A 26,608-nucleotide genomic window follows, 5' to 3' on the forward strand; every position below is an offset into this window, starting at 1 on the left:
GTTAGAAAAATACTAAATCACCAACTACAAGATAACGCAAATGGTTATTGTCACTGGATTATGTTAAGATATAGTTAATAATAACGCTAAGTTTTTGCTAGCATTCTGATTACCTACACCCTGTATTATAATCAAACGATAAGATAATAATACATAACGATCGAATGGTATGTGACTGTTTTGCGCGTTGATAGGATAGTGTGAGCAAGTAAAGGATAAAAACAATAGTTAAGTTGAATATTGCTTATTTATTTCATCATGGGATTCAAAGAAGGCCAGTTGTTTTTGGACAGTCCCAACGGAACATATTATTCGGGCCAGTCAATTCAAGGGAAATTAATATTTCAAGAAGAAAAAGTCAAAAGTTTTCGCGGTAAGTTGGTCGGTAGTTGCCTAACCTACCTAGAGTCTGTGTGAACAAAAGCTGATAGTGAATTTTCAGAAATCCCCAACACTGGAAAATGTTTACCGGATTTGAGCGTGTTACGAATAAGTTTCACTTCTTTCGCATGTAGGTACACAACGGATACAGGCAAACAAATTTTTTTTAAACTTACTTATTTAAATTTTGACACATTTCTCAATAACAGCAACAGGTGTAGGTTCAAAAGTGAAAACCGGTCAAGTGTGAGTCGGAATCACACGTGGATTCCGTACCATTACACAAGAAAAACATTTTTTTTCATGGCGGGTGGATAGTAATTTTTATCAACTGTTATTGTAATGGCAACAGAAATATACAATGAAAATTTCAATTCTCTGCCTTTTACGGTTCATGAGATACAGCCCGCGGAAAGACAGACGGACGGACAGCGGAAGCTTAGTAATAGGGTCCCGTTGGCACTTTTCGGGTACGGAACCCTGTTGTAAATTTTAGCTACTTACCTTCCTATGTGAATTTTAATGTACGTAACAATTTTCTAATGTATCTAATATCTATATTTTGCCATATATGCCATAGGGTATGTGTGTAATGCGCCTACATGTGAAATATAAAATAAATAATATATAAAGAATAATATGAACCCTAAAATGTAAAGCCTGGGATTGCGTCCATGGATTTTGCGTGATCAGTTACATTTTCTTTTCAGGCTTGTACGTGAAAATAACAGGCTTCTGCCACGTACATTGGACGACGAGTCGCACTCGCACGACGAATGGAAAATCCGAGACATATACGGTAAACCATGATTCACACGAGGAGTACATCAATGTCAAAGTGTACATGCTTGGTGGCGAAGCAGGTATTCTCTGTTATACTTTATTGAGGTGAAACTTCTTTAGCCACGTTGTTTGAGACAGACAAAACTTCAAGACTGAAGCCTTTAACTAATATTTTTCGGGAGAGTAGTACAGTTATTGGCGACCTTAGAATAAAATTCAGCTGGCGACCTCCAAAGCGCAGTGGTAAGCGCTGTGGTGGAGGTTCTGGGTTCGATTCCTGACAGGAGCAATTTGGAAATTTATATTTTCTAAATATTGTTTCTGGTCTGGTCTCGTGGGAGGCTTCGGACGTGGTTAGTTACCACCCTACACGCAAAGTCGTGCCAACAAGCAATTTAGCGCTGCCGTCTAGAAACCGACCAAGGGTATGGGTTTGATAATTGCAATACCCCTTCCAAGTTAGCCCGCTTCCATCTTAGACTGCATCATCACTTACCATCAGGTGAGATTAAAGCCTTTAATGCTTTTCAGGAGAGTATACAATCCAACCAGGTAAATATGAGTTCCCATTCCATTTCCGCTTACCTGACAACTGTCCGTCGTCGTTCGAGGGGCCATATGGTCACATACGATATGAGATCAAGGCTGTTGTGGACAGAGCCTTCAAGTTTAACCTCGAGAAGAAAGTAATGGCTAGAGTCATGGCACCTTTGGACCTCAATCTTGATCCTTATTGTAGGGTAAGTATATGTAATTTCTAATTTCATAACTCTTGTATAATATGCATTCCAATGCTGCGTGTATCGCTGGGGCAGACGTGTTCTGGAGTGGAGACCGCATCTCAGCAAGCGCAGTGTGGGACGACCTCCAACCCACTGGACTGACGAGATGATAGCGGGAAGTGGGTGGATAAGGAAGGCGGAGGATGGTGTGTGGTGGCACGCTCTTGGTAAGTAAGGCCTATGTCCAGTAGTGAACGCGAACAGGCTGATTGATTGATTGTTATAATATGCAAGTATGCAAGCGACGGAGAGCGCTGTGCTCGGAGTTTCTAATACGTGATCAAATCAGAAATAGGGATATCCGTAGAAGAACCAATGTAACTGATATAGGAACGCGTTGCGAAACTGAAGCGGCAATGAACAAGGCAATAATTCGAAGAAACGATAGGCCGGTGATTCTCAAATTTGGCGCAAGTCACATATCAGGTCAAATAAAAAAATAATGAATGAAGTTACAGATGAGAATTGCATTACAAAAGAACTCTTGTATATTCAGCTACGGGTGCCCCAAAATTCAAAATTGTAACTACAAAGGTTACTTCAGAAATAATATTTTTGATATTAAAAACTCCCCTCCTTCCGCGGGTAAAACAGGAGTCTCAGGAAAAATCGCTATGATTTTCAAAGAAGACGGTTTTAAACGAGCTCGAGTTTTTCACATATTATTATATACATCCTGAGAAGCAATTAAAATGCATTTTTACACGTACGAATCATTTAATTACGTCATAAAAAAATAACAAATGTTTGGCACAGAAAAAAAGTCATTACCTGCAACTGAGATGGCACCTCCAAAATATCCTTCTAATATTCATGTTGCCCCCCCGTTCTCCCCTGACCCGTATTAATCGAGAATCAGTCTATCCAGGCACGTTGCGGAGAGTGGCCGTGCGCTTGTTGAAAGAAATATATTTACGTTTTTGTTGCCAAAGCTGGTGTTTGGCACGACTTTTCACTCTTTGCTTTCATCATCATTTTAGGGTAAGTAATTAGTTTTTCTTAATAATTTTATCTTCTTTCATGTACTAATAACAACATAAGTATGTAGTTTGATGTTCATATATATTGCACTTTAAATTACGATGTTAGACACAAAAGAGTGCCAAAATGTCCCTGCCGCACCATCATTACCTTCCGTTTTGAAACTGAAGGTAATGATGATGAACTGAAGGAGGTGATCAATTTTTCAGTAAATATTACTGTACCGAAATTGTGTAATTTTCCTCATATTCCTTAACATTAAATCATCAACCTATATTGTTCCAAGCAACCTAGAAATAACTATTCAAAATCGTTGCGCCTTTTGGGTAATTGAATATGAAATATAACCATATTATCGATTTTAGGTACTACCATGGTGAAAGTAAAAAGTAAAAAAACGCGCGAACAAAAATTAGCTCAAGCTAGACTACACAAAAAACAAAAATACGAACAACTAAAAAAAGACCCGGCAAAATATGCTAAACAGAAAGAAAAAGAAAGATTAAGATATTTAAAACGTAAAGAAAAAAAGAAAATTAAAACAATTCAAGACATGACTCCAAGACAGCAAAGAGTGCAGAGGAAAAAATGGCGTGAAAATTCAAAAAAGCGTACAGAAAGAGTAAAAAGAAGCAAGCAGATTGAGCAAATGCTGTTAGACAACACCCCCCCTACAAGTGATTTAGAAGATGATCGTCCAAAGCAAAAAGAATGTGATCCTTTAGAAGGGCCATCGAGCATTGCACAAAATGAACAAGAGCGAAACATATCATGCACCGATTGTGTTAAATGGAAGAGAAAGCTGAGACGTATACGATATATATATACAAAAAAAATTGGAAGTTTGAAAAATAAACTTGAACAAGAGAAACTGAAAAAAAACAAAATACACAGTAAGCTAAACAAATTACTGGAAAACAACAAAAAGTCCCAAAAAGAGAACCTATCTACAGGAAAGAAGGCGGAGGCGTTGATCAATTCTGTAAATGAAAGTAAAAAAAAGGAAGTTAAAAGACGGTTAATATTTGGAGATGTTCTAACAAGACAATTAAAACAGGGTTATGAAGCATTAAACAAGAAAGACAAACGTAGTTTTAGCAATATTATTGTAAAAGACAAAGAAAAATTTAGAAAGCATAAAATATTGCACGCAGCTAGTTCATTTTCATTAAGAACGAAAAAAGAAGTTGAGAAAAGGACGGGAAAATACATTATACAAGCTATAACTGATTTTTTCGAAGATGACAGTAACAGCAGAATAGCTGCGGATAAAAAAGAATATGTTAAACGAGCTGGGATAACTAAACAAAAACGCTACATTTCAGACACTCTCATTAACCTTCATAAGAAATTTCTGAAAACACATAGTTGTGAAGTTGGATATTCAACATTTTGCAAAAATCGTCCATTTTGGGTCGTTTATCCAAAAGAGTCAAACAGAAATACCTGTTCATGTATTGTACATGTCAATATGGATTTATTAATCAAATCTCTCAATACTAACAAAATTATAAAGGAAACTAATGGATCAGCTGTATTACAAAGCCTGTGCTGTGATATTCATCAAGAAAATTGTTTGAATAGAACCTGTAAAACGTGCTCTCAAAGAGTTATTCAGTATGGTGAATTCAGTAATGACAAATGTATGAATTACTACCAGTGGGTAACAAATAAAGTGAAATATGAACTAAACGGATCAGAGAAGTATTCAAAAAAGACTACCAAAATGAAATTTGAAGATACGCCCCATAATTTAATAGAAAAGCTAGAAAATTCTTTAACACCCTATTTGAAACACTGCCTTAACATCAACCAACAGTACAAGAATATTAATGACTTAAAAATGTCCTTGGCTCCCAAAGAAGTCCTTGTACATATGGACTTCTCAGAAAATTACACAACAAAATTTCACGAAGAAGTGCAAAGCCGACACTTTGGCAGCAGTCCGGAACAAATCACTCTTCATACTTCTGTTGTATATCTATTGGATCCTGAAACAGGCCTGAGTAAATCTTACAGTATGTGTACAGTAAGTGAATGCACAAGACACGACGCTGAAGCAATATGGGCTCATGTAATAGCAATTTTGGAATATGTAAAAGAGATTACTGGCTTCGATACAATACATTTTGTGACTGACAGCCCTTCAAGCCAATACCGGAATCGTAAGATATTTTATGTTGTTAGTCAACTTCAGCACCAGTTTCCAGAATTGAAATCAATCAGTTGGAATTACTTAGAAAGTGGACATGGAAAGGGTGCTCCTGATGGTATCGGAGCAGTAATTAAACGTACGGCAGACAGTGCTGTTTGTTTTGGGACAGATGTGGGAACTTTAAAAGATTTCTGGTATATCCTTAAACAGAAAATCAAGAATGTCGAAATACGTTTGGTTACTACTAGTAATATTGAAGACAAAAAAATCCCGCAGAAAACAAAAACATTTAAGGGCACAATGTCAGTACATCAGGTGTTGTGGTCATCAGACAATTATAGGATGACCTTCAGGAAACTAAGTTGTTTCTTTTGCCAAAATGGCATTGAGTGTGCACACGGATACCACCTTGGTTATATGAATATACCTGATGATAACATGATAGAACCAAAAGAGCATTTTTTGCAAGATTTCCTCGAAGAAAATACCACTCCTGAAATAATAAAAGATCTTATGTGTTTTTCAAACCCTCTACCATCGACATCACAAGCTAGCTTTGATTTAGTAGAACCTTTACAAGCAGTTGAAATAAATAAGACGGAAGATGTTTCCAGAAAAGCCAGGAATTCACCAAAAGTCAAAATTCTATCTGATGTACGCTTAGATTGGACTAATATTCCTTTCTATATTAATGCCAAGTCAACTCCGAATGACAATAACTATCAAAGTGACTTTGAAAGGTTCATAGTGTCGCCTCTAAAAGCAGATGGAGACGAATCAAATAACGTCGGGGTCTCGAAAAAAGTGGAAAGAAATTATGATAATTACAAGGAAAATAAAGGTTTCTTCGATGACTCTGATTCTAGTTTGGACATTTTCTAAGATCTAATGTATATTGAAGATTTATTTTATTAAAAATTTAAAACATAGATTTAATAATATTTTTTGGGGGCACTGATTAATTCATAAGTAGCCTAAAATAATCTACCTCGACTGTGCGTTTGTTACCACTCTATAATAATATTTAGGCTAAAGATCATTACAACGTTCGTTCGAAAAGATCATAACGATTTTGTTTAATTATTTTGGAAGCATTTTTTGTTTTATTTTTTTAATGATTGACAGAATTCTGTAAAATGACTTTATTGTTTATATTTTAATTTGTTTTTTAATTTGTAGATCTCAGAATGTGGCTACATTCAAAATAAAAATGCGAAATGTGATATTCATAGAACTGGTTTTAGAGTAATGTTCATTAGATGAATCTAAAAAATATCTGATAAGTGTAGAATATTGTATTTTATTCAAAGTATTATTATTTTACTATATTTGACGCTTGTTTTTATGTATATTTACATGATTAGTATCAATTATTTGCTTATACTTAATACAAACAATTGACTGATTTTTAGCTTAGGAGTTTATTTGATGATTCTATTATGTTTAAAATACTTTATTTTTGTCCTGAGTTTGTTTTAACTACGGCAACTTTAAATTGATCAATTTCGTTCATTCTTTTTTCATAGTTTCGTCCATTTTTATGTTTATTTTTAAGTGTTGTCAATTTATTATGTTAAAAATACTCACGAAGTTCCTAAATACATGTGCAAGACAGATAATTGTGAGAATTATGGAACTGATTTTACTGCATAAGTACATATATTTCATGTAAAATTTACAGGTGATGCTATGTTTAGAATAATATTTTCGTTAAAAGTTTGTGACATTTTTGTCAGCAATTCCTTCTGTTTACTCGAGTAATAAAAAATAGGTTTTTTTTGAAAATGAAATATTGTTTCATTACCATTACATAATCATCAACGCCTTCTCCACCAAAATCATTACCAGCACACTAGAACTCATTACCTTCAGTAACTGAAAACTTCAAATGCATATATCTCTGAAATTCATGGGTGCAATTTGATATTATTTGGTCATTCTTTTTAATTTGACCTATATTTTAATTGAGTTCAGCAATTTTAACAATCTAAAAAATTCTCTTATTTTCTCCGATTTGCGCCAAATCAGAGAAGTACCCAGGCGTTCTAGAGTCCTAAGCTGCTAAAATTGTGACCTCACACTGTAAAGCGCAGCGTTGGTAGACCCCTCATTAATTGGACATAGAAAATCAAATGAGTTGCAGGAAGCCGCTGGATTCAGGTGGTGCAAGACCACAGCATGTGGAAGTTCCTGCAAGAGATCTATGTCGTTAGATGGGGTTATTCAAGGGGCGGACCAACAAATTCCTGAAAGGCCGGCAACGCATTGGCGGTACCTCTGGTGCTGCAAATGTTCATGGGCGGCAGTAATCCCTTAACATCGGTTGACCTGCCTGCTCGTTTGCTCGCTATATTTTTTTAAAATGTCAGGCAGTGGATGTCTATAAGTTGACGGTGACAAATTAGAGTTTTTTTAAACGTGCGTTTAAAAAAAATATTATTTATTCGTATGTGTTAGACCAAGTATTAGATGTGACCTATTAAGATAGAATTAAAACAACAAACACCAGTAATTAATTATATATTTCTCCCATATTTTCCTTTATGTTCCACTTCATTAAATTCATCTATTCAAAATTCTCATTTCAACAGGTAAATGCAATTCATATAATAACACTAATATAATCAGAACATTCAACAAAGCAAGTACACTATCACCACGTGTGCTAATTTAGGTTAGGTAATTTCATCTCTTATGATATAATCAAATAATCAACAAAGCAAATAAATTATCAACACGTGGTTTTTATTTTAGGTTATGTAACTGTATTTATTTTAACATTATTAACCAAAGTTCATTACTACCGCCTTTGTAATCTTATTCCACCAATAATAAAAATGGCGGGACAAACTTATTAGTTCTAGCAAAATTACGTTATTTGAAATTCATTTTAATCACACAATTATTTCCGATGGAAATCCAGAAAAAATCATTTTTAACCAACAATAACCAATTTACACAATGTGGATAAAACCTCGAACTATAACAAATCAAAGTTTAAGCAGATTTAGGAAATTATCACAATATGGTTAATGTCTCAAAAATATTTGCAGATAATCATACTAACATTCTAATATTAAAGTAACCAAATAGTTAATATACTTAGCTTTTTCTAACCACCACGAAACACTATAACACTTGCACTATTTCTTCCAAAATTTCAGCGTAGACTGAACTCAGACCTTAAGCTACAGGTCTTAAATAGCCACATCGTTCCAATATGGCGCTCGAATAGCTCTGGGTCCCGTGCTTGTCAGCCACATTGGAATGTCATTTTGACATATGTTTATATGTGCGTATGATTTTAGACGCCAATAGAGATGGAATTACTGAAGTCGTACTACTGTTGCTGCGTGAATTTGGGCTCATCGAATGTCACAGTGAAGCTGCCTATAGGTGGCTACTGTCCTGGACAAACCATACCCATAAAATTATCCTGTAGTAACAAGGGAAGGGTTGAGATAAAGGACATTAAATTGAGCATTATTAAGGTAAGTAAAATATTATTATCTGTCCGTCTGTCGTGTCTGTCAAGAAAACCTTAGGGTGCTTCCCGTTGACCTATATCAGGCATGTAAGTAGGTCTTATAGCACAAGTAAAGGAAAAAATCCAAAAACCGTGAATGTGTAGACAAAAAGACGTGTTCCCGAAAAATTTGATTCACTAAATCACATATAGATGGTGCAGACCGTTATTAACTTGCAGAGTTCTACTTAAAGGTGTTCTGTATATCTCGTACGTTAGTACAGAACCTTTCGTGTACGAATCCGACTCACACTGACCGGTTTTTTATGGTAAAGTAACTGGGCTTTGAAGATTACCTATACGTACCTACAATTTGTTGTAAGTATGTGCTTATTTCATTTTATATCCTAGAAAGTGACGTACATAGCAACATGCGAACCTGGTAAAGAAGAAGAACAAGATAAAGTAGTGGAGATAAGGAAGGGGCCCGTGGCCGCTAAAACCACACGAAACTGGACCGTGGACATGGTAGTCCCAATAGTGGACGTGTACAATCTCTTCACGTGCCAGTATATACGGGCGGAATATACATTTAAAGTAAGTAAACATTGACTTTATGCTGCCACTGCACCCGGCCTTTTTGAATAGGTGCTGTCCGAGATAGGTACATATTATATCATCTGTGTCGCTTTACTAAAAAGCTGTTACGAGAAAAAGATATTTTTTGAGTTATCGCCAAGAATTTGTTACAAAACTACTTAATGTTTCTAGAAAAGAATGCGACGTATTGAAACTAACTAACTAATCTATCTCCATTCCAAATTTCAGCCATATCTGTCCAGTAGTTTTTGCGTGAAAGAGCAATAAACATACACACAAACTTGCACCTTTATAATATTAGTGTGATAGGGAAAGAATAGATTGCTGCTATCACGCAATAAAAAACAGACAGCAGACAGACAGACAACAAAGTGGTTACAAGGGTTCCGTTTTCCTTTTGAGGTACGGAACCCTAAAAATTGTAAAAAAATTGGTTGTCTGTAAAGTCGGTTTACTGACGATAGTTGAACGTGACAACAAAGGCCGATTGTGCTTCTTTGTCGCTCGTTCCGCGTTCTCGCTTGCACTTCAAGACTTACATGGAACGCCTCAGAGCGAGGTAACGCCGCATGAGCCATGTTTTTTCGTGCGTGCAGCCGGCTTTATCGAATTATAAGACGTTGTCACGTCAAAAATTACTCAAAATATTTTATTTTTAGGTGCACGTAAGTCCTAAAGGATGCCACACGAATGTGGGGAGTTCCCGTCGAATCGTTATCGGGACCATCCCTCTAACGGGATTTCAGGACAACCAGCCACCAGTATTCCATCCAATCCCCGAAGGCAACCTATCCGGTGTAAACACCTCTTACCCTACAGAACCTCATCGGGAAAATCCTCCGCCTTATCCTGGCAACTCGGATAATCCTCAAAACCTACCATACGATACAAAGTCGAAAGCTACGGTAAGTCCTGTCTACTGATTCAGTAACTCAGTGTCTAACACTGAGTGATAGCCACCGAGCTCATTTGCCATTTATTTTTAGTCCATTGAAAAGTTTCTATGAAAAATTATTTTAATATCACTCAATGAAGCAGCAATGTATGTAGAACCAACCATTATCATATGAGCTTGGTGGCTATCATTCATTGTTAGCGAATCTCCCTGCAGATAATGTAAAAAAATTCACCTCATTCATCAAAATCGGCCCAGTAGTTTAGGCGCTACGGTGGAACACAGAGAATCTGGATACAAACATACATACATATTTACATATATACATACATACATAGACTGCTAAAATCATAACCCTTCCTTTCGGCTTTGCCGTAGTCGGGTAAAAAGCGGTTGAGTCCGGTTGGACTCGCACATGTAGGTTTCTAACCAAACCATCGTACAAGATACAATACTACAGTCCGACAAGGCTCTTTTGGCGCGTGGCCAAAATCAGAACTAAAGCCGCCATCTTGAGAAGTGATTACACTTATTGATAGTTCGCTGTGTCGGCATCAAAGACCTTACAGTTAGTAAGTGTAAGGTCTTTGGTCGGCATAAAGCGACAACTGCGCTCTCACTCAAGTGCCAAAAGAGCCTTGTCGGACTGTATGTAAAATTTCAAAATGTGCGTCACTCAAATAATAAAAAAGGTACAAATAGTATTAAATCTTGTACGATGGTACGGACTACGGAACCCTCGTGTGCGGGTCCGGCTCGCATTTGACCAGTTATATTGTGGTATTTTCAGCCGAGGCCCGACAACGCGTACGTTGCAGCGACTGCGCCTGCATTGGACTCACCCGACATTACTCTCCCTGAAAGTGAGTTTCAATTTTTGAAGTGAGGTGCCCCAAGATACCTCACGGATTTTTTTTAAGATTTTTTTAGAAAATTATAACAAATATTTATAGAATAGTACCTACCTAATATACACAAATAATAGGCAATCAACTAACTAAAAAAATTAAGTATAGAATTAGTTACGTGAAACACACACACACACACATACACACAGACTAACTAAAATAGTTTAATAGATAGGTACTACCTACCTAAAACTAGCTTTACGTGGATTGGATGTTTTGCAATAACAACGTCCATATGTTTTTTTTACAGAATAAAGCGAAGATTCCTGATTGCGGCAGAATTATTTCCCATGGCCTCGCCAACCTCTCGGTTACAACTTACATGGGTCAAGAAGCGGGAGGGGTCTTTATTCTAAGCGGGAGGGCACCCGCTCGCTACTTCATCTTCCCCAGACTAGTATTTAATAGTGATAAATAAATAACAAGTTTTTTTTTTTAATTCACTATTCACAATCACGCCTGATGGAATGTGATGATGTTACCTAAGATGGGACGTGTTTACCTAGAAGATACCTATTCACTCTCGTTTTTTTTTCAAAGATTATTAACCATGCTAATCATGACTAATAGGTACTCCCCTTTTCTCCTCCAATTAAGCATAAAGCTTGTGTCAAGAGTGGGTACGACAATAGTGCAACGGGTGGGGTTTGAACCGCCGACCTTTCGGAATTCAGTCCGCTCCACAACCGTTGAGCTATCGAGGCTCTAAGTGATGTGTGCTTGCTCTTTGGCTCGTTTCCCGGGACGCCTTCTTGACTCTCTACAAGTTCTTTTCTTTCTGCTTCCTTGTTCCTATATCTCATTCTCGCAGAGGCAGACGTCACACTTATAAATAAGTTTGTGGCACTTAGGATTTAGGAATACTTACATAAGCTACATATTAAACATAAAACCGGCCAAGTGCGAGTCGGACTCGCATATCGCACACAAATTCACGGTTTTTGGGTTTATTTCTTCACTTATTTTTTTACTGGCCGAATTTCATGATTCTATGTCAACGGGAAGTACCCTATAGGTTTTCTTGACAGACACGACGGACGGACTACCGGACAGGCAGACAGACAGATAGACAACAAAGTGATCCTATAAGGGTTACGTTTTTCCTTTTGAGGTACGGAACCCTAAAAAACAAAGAGCGTCATTCAGCAGCCCGTGAATATCTGACTTTATCGCCATATTGGCGCGGAGCAGCGATGAGCGTACTCGGAACGAAATGTTAGTGATGAACATCTGTCAACTCCTGGACCATTTAACAATGGGGTGCAAAAAATAATTCTGTTATTTTTATTACTTGTATTTACTATTATAAGATCTACGCTCGTGTCTCATGAGAATATAGTGAGGTGAAAATTAATATCGATAAAATATCGATAATATGGTAACAAGTACCTAATTATTAAGTATAAAAAATATATTATTTTTGATATTTTTTTAGTTGTTTTATTTTATTGTTTCATGAAACTTTTTCCCGGGGAGAAAAATATCATACTATTATACCTACGAGTAGTTACTATTAGTTATATCATTAGGGATCACATTGTTATATCATAGGGATATTTATGTAAACATGATGTCAAGACTTCTATCCACCATCTTTACCTTGTACCTTTGTATTAATTACCTACGAATCCTCATAAGAATTGTATATAAATTATTATTATAATAAACTATGTATAATAATTATTATTAGGTTGCGAGTACACCTGTAAGTCGCTTCTGTAACATTTACGTAAGTAACATAAATGTGCATTTACACTTAAAATGAAATTACAGATTAATGGAATGTCATAAAAATAACTAATTTAATGGTTTTAGATACTCATTACCATATTATAATATACTTGCTAACCTACCTACTACCTACCTAGGTAGGTAGATCTCAATCTCTTAAAAAAATTACTTCACCAAAAATCTAGCCTTGAATGTATAGTAATGAGATAGACCTATCATTCCTATACAAATCACGCCCACGCGGAGTGATGCCAAGAACACTGGCTGCATTTGCGTTGGCTGCTATTGGAAAAAATTTGATTTGTTTCAGGAAAAATGATTCTTTACGTAAAATAAAATAATGGATGCGTATTTTAACATCCCTAGTTGGTACTGCTTTCGTTTTGCGTACTGTTTATACATCTGCTATTATCACACTGCCAATTTTTGACCACACATAGAAAGTCTCTTTTGTCCCAGATTACAAATAAAATCAATATGAGTGAGTGTTTCAAAGTAAGGTCAAAGCCATAGCGATGTGTAATTTTCATCCAATCATCTCAATAATGTTCCTGCTTTGGTAAGGTAGAAAGTGCACTTTGCAGAGTGCCCTACTCTGCAATTCCTTATCATCATCATCAGCCTGTGGACATCGACTGCTGGACATAGGCCTTCCCTAAAGAGCGCCACCACACCCGGTCCTCAGCCTTCCTCATCCAGCCACTTCCCACCAGCCGCTTTATATCTCCTTATATTTACAAAAAAAAAATTGTATTTAGGCCGTTGCCCTATGGCTATGGTTCTGTGCGCAGCACGGCTTATTTGCTCCAAAAGGCTAGAAGTCACAGCCATATAACCAGTTGAAAAAAAGTTGACAGTGGTAATGGTAAAGATTAGTGATTACATACTCTTTGGTACCTAGTGTTTATATATACTCTTTGGTGGCAGCCGGCAGGGTAGGGGGCGCAGACTGTTTTTTAGCTTAGCTGTTTTTCTGGTCGGTGCTTCCCAAGGTTTCTCGTTTCTCTTCTTTTTCGGGTTGGTGTTTTTGGGTGGGTTTCATTTACTATCGTAAATATTATTATGATTATCTCGATTACCATGTTCCTTGTGTAAAAGTGGTCAAAGAGTGATAATTATTTTCCTACTATTTTTTTTCACTTGTACTTAATTAAATCATAATGGGATTCGACGAAGGTCGAATGGTTCTGGATAGCCCAAATGGAACTTATTATTCAGGGCAGATGGTTAAAGGAAGACTGATATTTCAACAAGACAAAGTTAAAACTTTTCGCGGTGAGTACCTTTTGCTTTAGACAAATCTTTATATAAATAAAAATTAATGTTACCTAGTGTTTTTAGCGATACCTACATATACATGTAAATATACGTTCGCGAATCATTCATCCGATTGAGTTGAAACTGTGTGCAGTATTGTTGTTGAATGTTGGCCCTTGCGTAAAGGTTTCTGACATAGTACAACGTACAATAGGCAACGCTTATGTAGTAATTAATAATTGTACATGCCGGGCATTAGCTAATCAACAATATTTTTATCAACAGCTGTCTCGGCCATCTAATGTAATTTAATAAAACTTGAAAGTAGATCTTATTAAAAAGTTAGTAATGATTAAATTACCTCGCAAATAAAAGATTAATGAACACATAAGAGTTTTACATACGATTATATGTTGTATTCGTATGATGTTTGGAGCACTATTCTCACAGGAATGCGCCCAAATTGATAGTGTGGTAAAATTGGAAACTTGCTAATTACCATTTTATGATGTTTCATGACGTCCTCAAAACCACAAACCTATTATGTTTTCATTATTAATTAACTAATGCTCTAACTTCCTTCTGATTTCTTTAAACTACAGTATACTTCTGATACATGGTGGCAGTCTAGCTCTTAAGACATCCATCCTACATATGACATATGGATCTGAGACATGGTTGCTAACTATAAGCCTTGAAATTTCTCTATATGATAAAATCGGAAATCAGTAGGAGAACCAGGGTAACCAACATAGCTAAACAGGTTACGAGGCTGAAGTGGCAATGGGCAGGGCACATATTTTGAAAATATGATAGACATATATAGGACATGACATTAGGGTCATGCAAGTGCAGTGTTGGAAGAGGCTCCCCCCCCCCCCCCCCCCCCCTCCCCCACTAGGTGTACAAAAGACATCAAACAAGTTGCAGGAATTAGGCAACTGGGAGGGGGCGTCTATCACTTCATAATGATAATAATGCATTTGTGGGGTACCGTATGGGTATATGTGGACTCTGTTAGGTCGTAAGGGATACACCCAAGTTATGTACACTATTTTTATTTATCCACATTATATACAAAATAATAAGTTACACTAAAGTTTGTATTTACATAATGATAATTAATTATTTACAGGGAACAGAGAAGTGTTCTATTTATTATCGCGAGTCGTCCAAACGGTCCAATTCCTAGAATTGCACCTGCAGATAACACCTGCGAATCACCATCGTCTAACAACAAACAGTTGCGCGACGACAAACGCGGTCTAACCAACCTACAGTAGTCGGTTGCCACACATTTTTTATTCAGTAGTTTAAGCAATTCAAGAATCAACTAGTTATATTCAGGGTTTTTTCAGGTCTATTTGTGAAGTTAAAAGGATTCTGCCATGTACACTGGACAACGACACGTACTAGAACTGTGAATGGCAAATCACAATCTTATACAGTGCACCATAATTCCCACGAGGAATATATCAATGCCAAGGTGTATTTGGTTGGTGGTGAATCAGGTATTTAACTCAATTCTGCATATTAGCATGCAATATTTTATGATAAAACTACTTTTACATAGTTTATAATATAATATAATAGTTTATATACATACATACAAGTTTTAATAAAATTTATCATATTAATTACTAAATTGGCTGATCCTAAATTCACAACACTATCCTATCACAACGCTATCACACAAGACTAATAAATTGTGATAGGGATAGCATTACAATAAAACATTGGTGCGAAGTTCAGTTCATGAGACTCCTAGCATTCGCTTCCAGCACCAAATTATCTATAGCATCAGTCTTCTCAACAATTCGCATTCTCTATAATGTTAGCCAAGTCTTACTTATTCACATCTTAGGCTGCATCATCACTAACTATCAGATGAGATCTCAGTTAAGTTACTTGTAATTGATTGAAAGAAAATGTTTTCAAAAGTATGAAGTGTGCCAATCCACAAATTCAAAAGTGTGGTAATCACCCAAATCCCTTCTCATTCTGAATGGAGATATATGCTCGGTATTGAGCCATTGAATACAAGTGAAGCTTGTTTTTTAGGAGAGCACTCAATTGGGGTAGGCCAACATGAGTATTCGTTCCAATTCCATCTGCCAAACAACTGTCCATCATCATTTGAAGGAGACTATGGTCACATTCGGTATGAGATCAAGGCAGTGGTGGACCGAGCCTTCAAGTTTGACCAGGAGAAGAAGATAGCTGTTAGAGTTATGTGTCCTTTGGATCTCAATTTGGAGCCTTATTGTAGAGTGAGTTTTTTTTTTTTAATAAGAGCATTAGCTTACTTCCCGACTATAGCAACACAGTTTCATTGTAAACATTTCATTCATATGATCATCCATGCGGACGAAGTCACAGGCTAGTATTTATTATTCAGAAAATATGCAAAATATAGTAATTTATTTGTCCTAATCTGACATTTCACTTGAGTATATAGTATAGTATAGTAGTATAAGTAGGTAAATTCATGATGTTTTATTAATTGATACCTACGACTTCATCTGCATGGATTTAGGTTTCTTTAGAAATCTTGTAGGATCCTTTTGATTTTCCGGGATAAAAAGTTGTATCAGTTTCGGGGATGCAAGCTACCTCTGTAAGAAATCACACTTCACACAAGTTTGTATGTGTGTGTGTGTGTGTGTGTGTGTGTGTGTATGTGTGTATGTTTGTTACTCCTTCACGCAAAAACCACTCGACGGATTTGGCTGAAATTCGGAATGGAGATAGATAATATCCTGAATTAGCACATAGTGTACGTTTTGTCCCGGAAAACCAAAGAGTTCCCACGGGATTTTGAAAAACCTAAATCCACGCGGACGAAGTCGCGGGCGTCAGCAAGTTTAACATAAATCGGTTAAACAGATGGGCCTTCAAAAACCCAGTGGGAACTCTTTCATTTTCCGGGATAAAAGTAGCCTACATCCTTCGGGATGTAAGCTAACTCTGTACCAAATTTCATTAAAATCGGTTAAACTGTTGGACCATGAATAGCTAGCAGGCAGACAGAGGGACACTCTTTCGTATTTATAATATTAGTATGGATGATTTGTAGGAGCCCATAGAGCTGCAGTTTGAAGAGACTTACTGCTGCTGCTGTTCAACATCTGGCGTGTGTGACGTGTCGGTGAAGCTGCCCGTGGCGGGCTACTGTCCCGGGCAGGTCATCCCCGTCGAGGTGGTCTGCAGCAACAAGGGCGGTGTGCAGATAGACGACATCAAGCTCTACATCACTAAGGTCTATATCTATCACTATAAATCTTTAGTTTCTGTCATAGTATATTATATACACTATGCTATTTATTTAACTATGTATTATTTATTTAATTATATTATACAGATTTCATGTTTTATATATATATATATGTATATATATTTATTTATTAATATATTTATTGTATAGTATGTACCTATTAGAGTGTATGTTTATGTATACCTAATTGTATATATAGCTGCTTGACGACTCCACGTCTTATCCTGTAAGTTCGAACATATGGGTTACCTGGGAGAGATCACTTTAGTGATAAGGTCGCCCTTTGCATTTTTATAAGTGTATCATTTATTATTGTCTTTGTATTTTGTGCAATAAAGTTGTTTAAATAAATAATAAAATAAGGTATCAATGCTCTATTGGTCTTTTATAATAATAATAATAATTTATTTAATAATCGGACAACACAGATCCATTAGTGTTAGTAACAAAAAACTTAAAAATTATGTTAGTACTTAAACACTAAGTAGTTAGTAACAATACAAACTTAAAAACTATGTTAGTACTTAAACACTAAGTAGTTAGTAACAATAAAAAACTTAAAAACTATGTTAGTACTTAATTACTAAAAGGGATTTAGTCCTCTGCATGAGTTTCTCCAGCAGAGGACCATCCGCCTTATCACTAATCATACGCAGGATGCTGTTGCTGCTTCCACGGACTCTGCACAATAGTGAGGCTGTTTTCCTGCGCCAGACGGCATCAAAGCCGTCTGTCCGCGCCTTGGTAAACATAGCCGATGCACTGCAGAACCGAGGTTGCCGCAACAGAATCCTGAACGCATTATTGTATTGGACTCGCAGAGCATTGTAAGCCCTTTGCGTGTAGTGAACCCACAGGCTTGCTGAGTATAAGGATGTACAGTATGCCTTGAACAGTGTGATTTTCACAGCATCTGTACATCGGGCAAACCTTCGGGCCACCATATTCGCTCGGACTGACAATGCCCTGCGTTCCCTTTCCATATCGTCATCATCCTTAAGGTCCTCGGTTAACAAGTGTCCAAGGTATTTGAATTTGTGAACTCTATTAAGAGTTACCCCATTGAGTTTTAAAGGTGGAACATACGTTGGACATTTGGTACCCGCCTTAAAGATCATGACTTCCGTCTTCCTGACATTATACTTCAAGCCATGTGTTGCAGCATATGACTCACATACCGCAAGCATCTTGCGAAGCGCACTGATTGAAGGAGCCAGCAGCACCATGTCATCGGCATAGCTAAGGTTGTTGACGCAGACACCGTCTACGTAGCAGCCTACCGGCATACTGCTGAGTCCCTCAATCAGCTCGTTCACGTACAGGCTGAAAAGCAATGGTGAGCTCAAACCACCCTGTCTGACGCCACATTCCAGCCTGTACGCGTCCGAGAGCTCATTCGCCCACTTCACTCGGTTCTCCTGACCTAGGTACCAATATTTAAAAAGACGATAAACTTCTGGTGGCAACCCTGTCTTTTTTAACTTAAGCCACAGATTGTCATATGGCACCAGATCAAAAGCCCGTGACAGGTCCAGGAAACAAGCATATACAGGAGTGCGTCTGTCAGTGTAGTACTTGACAGTATGCTTCAAACTCAGGATTGCAGTCTCTGTTGACAGTTCGGACCGAAATCCGAATTGAGCGTCATGCAGCTTAACGTGCTTCTTCAAATGCTGGTTGAGCACACTGTCAAGCACTTTCGCTATGGTAGTGGCTAGCGAAATCGGTCGGTAATTACACTTGTCAGACACATCCCCCGTCCTGCTCTTTACAATAGGTACCACCACAGTTTTCATTAGGTCCGGAGGCAAATACGAGTGGCTTAGACACAGATTGAATAACAATGCCAAGACATGGGGCAAGTGATATCCCGCATGCTTCAGGTGTTCGATACTGAGTCCATCGTGACCAGGTGACTTACCACGCTTGGACTTACTGATAATTCGTCGTATATCTTTTGCCAGAATTATAACAGATGTTTTAGTTCCACGAGGCCCAGCACCGAAACTCTGTCGCTGCGGCCCAAGAGGCGACTTAACAGCAAAGTGATTAGCAAACAAGTTGGCAATCTCCTTTGGGCTAGAGATACCGTCGACGCTTGCTGGAATGCCTGGCCTAACATTAAGCTGATTTGTACATTTCCAAAAGCTCTTGAAATCAGCGTTAGCATGGTGTGCCGCCAGCATATCCATTTTTATTTGTTCCTGGTGATTTTGACACCACTTAAGTTTTCCTTTAAAAATTTTCTTTGACTCAGCCATGTCATTAAAAATAGGACCGCTAACTGGCTTGCCATGCCAACACCATACGTCAAATTTATGCTTGGCATTCAAGTAAGCGTCACGCACGTGCCTATTCCAGCCCGCCAGTGGTTTTTTCCGGCTAAACTTTTTTAGCATACAGGTCTCACTAGCGGCCTGTTGCAGCACATTTATAATGTCTTTGTACAAATTATTAATTATATCTTTATGATTGGCCTTATCACAAAAATAATCAGAGCATTCCAATAACTCACACGGAAAGTCTAAGTTTTTTAATTGTATGTTACACTTGTTATAATATGCATCTATTTGCTCTAAGGTTCTCTCCCCCCATCGCACTGTACTACGTTCAATAATATTTAGGTACTGGTAGTTTTTGACTTATAACATTTAAATCACAACACACCACCAGAGGGCAGTGGTCCGACCAGTAGACGTCATATTTTACATAAATATTAGTGATACCCACTTTTGTGTCAGTGAATTTCTTAACAGAAAACCCCTGTACTTATTTTAACTATATTTTGACTGACCCAGAATCGAACCCAGGACTTTGTCATATGTAGTTTAATATGCTAACAACTAGACCTATGTGAGGGTTTTGAGACAACATCATAATCATCAACCAGTAGACATTCACTGCTGGACATAGGTCTCTTCTAAGGGCATGTACACAGTCTTATACCACTTGAATGCAGAGGCTCCCTGCGACTCTTATGACGTCTTCTGTCCACGTAAGTCCTAAGGGATCTTCCAACGCCGCACTTTCTGGTGCTAGGTCGCCATTTCAGCACCTTGGGACTTGGGAGCCCATGTGCCCTGCCCATTGCCACTTCAGTTTTGCAACCTGTTTAGTTTATCTTCTTCTTCTTCTCTCTCTGGGCTGGTTTCCGCACTTAAACGTTTCCGTCTGTTGTGCGTGCGTTGCCCCTCCCCGCCGAAGTCTTCACTCCAGCCATCCAAGCTCGCTCCAGAAGCCAAGTAGACCGCCCAGGTTGCCGAGGACTTCATGGAGTGAGGTTGGGGAACCCAAATGGCGTTCTCGTTGTTCTGCCACGACCATGCACTCCAGGAGCACGTGTGTCGGCGTCTCATCGACCTCCATGCAGGCCCTGCACAGAGGACTGTCGGTAACACCTATAACGAAAAGGTGTTTGTTTAGTGGGCTATGCCCTGTTATGAGTCCCACCACCTTCCTAAGTTTACCTTTGTCCAGGCGGAGTAGTTTGTTAGTTTGTCGTTGATCTATGTTAGGGAAAGCCTCTTTGGCTTGCCTGCAGTCAGTTGCGTTTGCCCATAATTGGGAATGCTCCTTAAGTGTTAGTTCATGCAACCAAGTTTTATACTCACTGAAGGGTATGGGTACAATAGGCTGAGGCCCTGTCACCTTCAGCGTCGTAGCCTTGCGTGCTAATGCGTCCGCTGCCTCGTTTCCCTGGTCCCCATCATGTCCTTTGACCCACCGTAGGGTGATATCATTCGACATGGCGAGTGTTTCCAGAGCCTTATGGCAGTCTTGTATGAGTTCGGAGGTTGTCCAGAATTTAGCCAAAGCTTTGAGAACAGCTTGGCTATCTGAGTTAATGTTAATCTTAAAGTTTTTTACCTGTCGATTTGCCATTGCTATGGCTGCGGTTGTAATGCCTACACACTCTGCTTGGAAGACAGAGTTGTCCTTACCGAGTGCGTGACTTATTTTCATGTTTAGTTCTTGGCAGTAGGCCCCTGCTGTTTAGTTTATATCGGTTACTCTAGTTCTACAGATCTCCTCATTTCTGATTTGATGACAGAGAAATTCCAAGCATAGCACTCTTCATTGCTCTCTCTCTCTGAAACTCTGACCTTTCTTATGCTGAGCTTTTCAACGGGATCTTTAAAAACTTATGTCGCCGTTCTTATTAGAATTTCGAACTTGGCGAGAAACGCTGTCGCGTGTCTTGATCCATGCCAACAAAGTCATGTGAAAACGCTGATTATTATGTTTCTATTCCCAGAAAGTGGTATTCATAGCGACAAGCGAGCCTGGCCGAAGAAAATGCAAGGACACCGTGGTGGAGATCAAGAAGGGGCCCATACCCGGCAACACCAACCGCAACTGGACCGTAGAGATGGAGGTGCCTGCCATGGACGTGTACAATTTGTCCCATTGCCAGTATATCAAACTGGAGTACGCATTCAAAGTATGTATAAAACCTAACATCATGAACAACCAATAGACATCTACTGTTTGCATAGAAATTAAAATGTGTTTAGAGTTTCAAAGTAAGATAACTATACCAAGTGGAGTATCATATGAAAGGGCTTTACCTGTATATTCTAAAACTGATTTTTATTTATTTTTATGCTTAATAGTTATTGATTTATTGTGCAAAATGTTGGAAAAATTACCTGAGTCGGAACCCTCGTTTTTCTCACTTTTTTAGTTAGGCACTGATATTTTTTAATCACAATGACCATATATGTATTATTTGTTTCAGGTTGTTGTTAGCCCTGATGGGTGTCACTCTGACTCGAAAGAGACCCGTAGGCTTGTTATAGGCACCATCCCTCTTGTGGGATTCCAAGACAATGTACAGAACCCACTGCATGACCAACTGCCACAACCGATCCCTCAACCCGTGTCTTCCTATCCACCAATTATTAATGCTTACCCTGAGGGTAACCCACCCCAACCCCTAAATCCACCTTTCCCAACCCCACAACCGTATCCCGGAAATTCGCCATACCCCTCCGCTAATCCTTACCCGAATGGTAATCAACCAAATCCACCATATCCTCCTACAAGCTCACCATATCCTCCAAACAGCTCACCATATCCTCCGAACAGCTCACCATATCCTCCTAACAGCTCACCGTATCCTCCTGACCGATCATCTTTCCCTTCTTCAAATCCACCGTACCCTAACGTAACTCCTTACCGGGACAATCCTCCGCCTTACCCTGGTAATTTAACTGGTCCTGGATCTAACCCGCCTTACCCCGTTGAAAATCCGCCATACCCTAGTGAAAAGACACCTCTCCAAGATGGGAATTCGGCTAATCCTGGTGCAAATCCACATTACCCTGGTGCCAATCCGCCTTACCCGGTCACAAATTCGCCATACCCACCACAAAATGTGCCATATGAAACAAAGTCGAACCCAAGTCCTGGAAATATTCGAGGATTAAAAACTGGCAATCTTGGATTTACGGTTCCAACTGGCGGATCTGGAATGAATTTATCTCCTATGCCACCTAATAATCCTGTTTCGGTAAGTACATACATATTACATCACACTAATATTATAAAGGCGAAAGTTTTGTATGTTTGTTACTCTTTTACGCAAAAGCTACTACACCCAGAAAATCAAAAAGAGATCTGCGATTAAAAACCTGCTCATATCCAGGTGGATGAAGCCGCGGGCATCATCTAGTTAATACAAATTATCATCATCATCATCAGCTCTACTGAGTATGGGTCTCCTCTCACTAGAACGGTTTTGGCCATAGCCAATATCCGCATTTGACTAGCGTGATGGCACGCTAGTCAAATGCGGATACCGGGCCTAAAGCTACGAGGGTTCCAAATGCACCCAAGTCTGAGAAGAGCCCAAAAAACTCAGCCGGGTATTCTTTTTATTACGTGAAAGTAAGTGAAAACGTATTTTGCAGCCACGTCCCGCGAGCCCGTACGCGACTGCGAGCGCGCCCGCACCCGACTCGCCCGACGTTCTTCCTGAAAGTGAGTTATATTTAATTTGAGAGTCTCTCTTTAGGGTTCCGTACCTTAAAAGGAAAGACGGACCCTTATAGGTTTACTTTGTTGTATGTCTGTCTGTGTCTATCGTCATCCGTCGAGTCGGCCAAGAAAACCTATAGGGTACTTCCCTTTGACCTAGAATCATGAAATTAGGCATGCAGGTAGGTGTTATAGCACAAGGTACGGAATTTTGCGTATCAAGGTACGGATCCCTAAAAACCGACAAATTACGGATCGCTCAGCGATACAAAGTGTGTTATGTTACATATTGCATGATACATTGCGCTAATGTGGACGTCAAATTCTTTCATTCCATGTCACTTTGCATCAGTCTATACGCGGCATAACGACTTTGCTGATAAACATAATTATCGGCAGATTACAGATAGATAGACTATTAATTTCTACCATAAAAGAGCGTGGTTTGTTTCAGAAAAAGATTAATCATCCAGTTTACCCGATCGCCTCAGAAGTCTATGAATCTCAAACGTCGTCTGTACAAGTTGGTAAGAAAATAAAACGGCTCAGACAGACTAGTCACCAAGGAAATGCTATAAGAGTTCTGTTTTTTTAGGAATACTTCTAGTCCTGGGTGTCTGTCCGTCTGTTTAGCAGAGATCATTGAACATTGTTAAAAGGATCCAACCCACACAGGGCTACTTTTTATGTTTAACTTTAAACTTCGCTTCTGTCGGATGTCCGACAATACCTCACGTTTACGATACGTTTTTCTTTTTCTAATATTTTACTATGTTTTATTGTTACTCATATGAGCGAGCAAGATAGAGTGTAAGTGTAATGCACAATGCGTAAGAATTCGCTTCTGTCGGATGTCCTACGATACCTCACGTTTACGATACGTTTTTCTTTTTCTAATATTTTACTATGTTTTATTGTTACTCATATGAGCGAGCAAGATAGAGTGTAAGTGTAATGCACAATGCGTAAGAATTCGCTTCTGTCGGATGTCCTACGATACCTCGCGTTTACGATCCGTTTTTCTTTTTATAATTTTATCGTGAGTGCCTCACGAGTGCCTTAAATAACATTTTTTATAAAGTTGTTAAATGTTGATGCCTCAGTATTAATGTATACAGGATGTTGAAATTTTATACTCGTATATCTAAAGTTGGTCTCAAGTATGTTTTTATAAAAATAAAACAGATATATTGAGCTAATATAGCTGTCCAATATATTTAACTACGTATAATATACTTTTTTTATAAATTTCAGAAATAATATTATCTGAAATAAACGTAAACATTATATTATACTTACGCTTTGATAATAATTATATACCTACAATCTACATAGATACCTATTACAATAATCTTCATTGGAATAATATTTTTTATTAATCTATTTTAACTCGACAATTAAATTTTTCTACCTCACTCAATCTTTGGTACATTATTCCTATTACAACATAACAAAGTACATACTACAGTAAGAGCCCCTTAACACTAGCGTTGCGTTCGTCGAATGTATGACGCCGCGACTAAGCGACGTAAACTCTGATAACTAATCTAGCGACACTCAGGTTGAAATCTATAGACCGCACTTTGACTTTCCTTAGACTCAAATTTCAATTAAAACGAGACAGATTTATGCCAGCGGTATAACGCTGTCTCGTTTTAACATTGTCTTAAATCTGAGCAAAGTAAAGTGTGCTCTATAGATCTGAGCCTCAGAAGCCGCGTGATTACGTAATCGTTATGTTATTATCATTAGTCATTAACTAAATCGATTTCAACGAGGAAACTATAGTTGGCTTTAATAATACCAATATAAATCCCATACAACCAAATACAATGCAAAATAAAAATCTAATGCCTGCTTTGAAAAATATATTTAAGAATCGAAAAAAAAAGATAGGCTATGGGAGAGACCTGTTTACGGAATTTTCAACCAAGTGAAAGTGATTATTATTTTGTATTGTAGACATCCATTTCATAACTTATGTTCGGTAATCGCGATTGTACATTAGGCACGCGCGGCGCTATCCATCGTTCGTTCGTCCAACGTTGCTTTGTTGAACATATGCCTATGCATATGCTCCACAAATGACAATGCTGGCCAAACTCTAGTGTGAAAGGACTTTAATGGTTCTCATAAAAACAAATTGTCTAAAGACTACCAAATCAGATTTTTTTTACTGGGCATTTATATATGCATTTATGGTAATGTATAACAGTATAAGTAGTATTAAATAATACTCAATTAAATGTCAAACATATTTTTATTTATTACATCTTTATATGTTGTTAATATTTTTTCCTGTTGATGAATATTTTAAAATTTTAAAATTTTAATTATAAAATTGTAATTCACACAAGTGTAGAAATAAATTGTATAAGGCATGTTTCTACTTATAAATATGTTATCCTATATCATAGATTTATTGAGATAAGATTATTTTCACATAATATTATTGTATTATTATGTAAGAGAAAAGTGTAGCTGATCTTAAAGCACTCATGTACTAATTTATATAAAGCTTGAATTTAGTTTAGATTTCTTTGTCATATATTCACTAGTCGATATATTTGAATGGTATATTCTAAATTTGGATGGGAATTATTGAAGTTGTATAATAATTAATTTTCAATTTGGCTATTTTTCATATGGCTATACTTTGGTTGTCTTTAGTTTTCTTAAAAGGTAAACAAGTAGCTTCACACTGAAATGCGTAAGAGGCTGAGACGCGAACTGACAATGAAGTGAACAATACCTTATACCAGAAACCGAGCAAATCGCGTCGCTTACGCGTTTCTCTGAATACGTTCCTGCGATTTGTTTATTTTTTTAAGCAAACTAAGGAATAATCATGGAATAATGGACTTTATTATATGTTTGTCAAAAAATGGTGCTGATAAAAAATGTATTAGGTAAGTAATTAATGAAGTTTACCTGCTTAATTAAGTTATAAATTGTAAGAATAAGACTTAATAAGTTTTTTTCGGCACAAAAATAGAACACGCTGTGTCTTGAATTTAAAATAAACTACCTTATACGGGCCATTTATGTAAAATTATTCTACTTAACTATTAATTTTTTGATCGCTTTTTAAATGTTAATGTTTACAAATAATACTATAAAGGTAAATGGAAAATAAATAGTTTTATTATGTACACATATTATTTCGTTTGATTTTATATGTTGCATCTTTTTAGTAAGCCCTTGACTGGGATCTCACCTGGTGGCGTCTAAGATGGAAGCGGGCTAACTTGGAAAAGGTATGGCAGTTTCATTAAACCCATAACCTTGATCGGTTTCTACGCGGCATCCACTGGAACGCTGAGTCGCTTGGCGGCACGGCTTTGCCGGTAGGGTGGAAACTAGTCACGGCTGGAGCCTCCCACCAGACTTTACAAAAAATTAAACACTACATTTAC

The 26,608-nt window shown here is 37.7% G+C and overlaps 3 protein-coding genes across 4 annotated transcripts; all 3 read left to right on the forward strand.

Annotated features, from left to right (window-relative positions):
• The first annotated feature begins 163 nt into the window (after nucleotides 1–163).
• Nucleotides 164–11,871, forward strand: LOC123874273 (arrestin domain-containing protein 4-like). The gene is made up of 8 exons (XM_045919516.1): nucleotides 164–373; nucleotides 1,092–1,244; nucleotides 1,696–1,904; nucleotides 8,391–8,573; nucleotides 8,960–9,145; nucleotides 9,808–10,053; nucleotides 10,834–10,906; nucleotides 11,202–11,871. Exons 1-8 carry the CDS (start codon nucleotides 259–261, stop codon nucleotides 11,204–11,206), a joined length of 1,170 nt encoding a protein of 389 aa, XP_045775472.1. The 5' UTR covers nucleotides 164–258; the 3' UTR covers nucleotides 11,207–11,871.
• On the forward strand, nucleotides 2,710–7,116 carry LOC123874272. Its single transcript, XM_045919515.1, has 2 exons — nucleotides 2,710–2,927; nucleotides 3,293–7,116. The coding sequence occupies exon 2, from the start codon at nucleotides 3,301–3,303 to the stop codon at nucleotides 5,962–5,964; it is 2,664 nt and encodes an 887-aa protein (XP_045775471.1). The 5' UTR covers nucleotides 2,710–2,927; nucleotides 3,293–3,300; the 3' UTR covers nucleotides 5,965–7,116.
• Nucleotides 11,872–13,612: 1,741 nt separating the features above from the next.
• Nucleotides 13,613–26,350, forward strand: LOC123874676 (arrestin domain-containing protein 17-like). Of its 2 annotated transcripts, XM_045920180.1 has the most exons (9): nucleotides 13,613–13,957; nucleotides 15,298–15,450; nucleotides 16,001–16,209; nucleotides 17,016–17,198; nucleotides 21,469–21,654; nucleotides 21,952–22,725; nucleotides 23,126–23,199; nucleotides 23,647–23,770; nucleotides 23,821–26,350. In XM_045920180.1, the coding sequence occupies exons 1-8, from the start codon at nucleotides 13,843–13,845 to the stop codon at nucleotides 23,729–23,731; spliced, it is 1,779 nt and encodes a 592-aa protein (XP_045776136.1). In that variant the 5' UTR covers nucleotides 13,613–13,842; the 3' UTR covers nucleotides 23,732–23,770; nucleotides 23,821–26,350. The 2 variants fall into 2 exon arrangements, with proteins under 2 accessions (XP_045776136.1, XP_045776137.1); XM_045920181.1 differs by lacking the exon at nucleotides 23,821–26,350 and having other exon boundaries at nucleotides 23,126–23,195.
• Nucleotides 26,351–26,608: the final 258 nt, after the last annotated feature.

The sequence above is a fragment of the Maniola jurtina genome, chromosome 18, assembly GCF_905333055.1.
Source record: "Maniola jurtina chromosome 18, ilManJurt1.1, whole genome shotgun sequence".
Lineage (NCBI taxonomy): Eukaryota > Metazoa > Arthropoda > Insecta > Lepidoptera > Nymphalidae > Maniola > Maniola jurtina.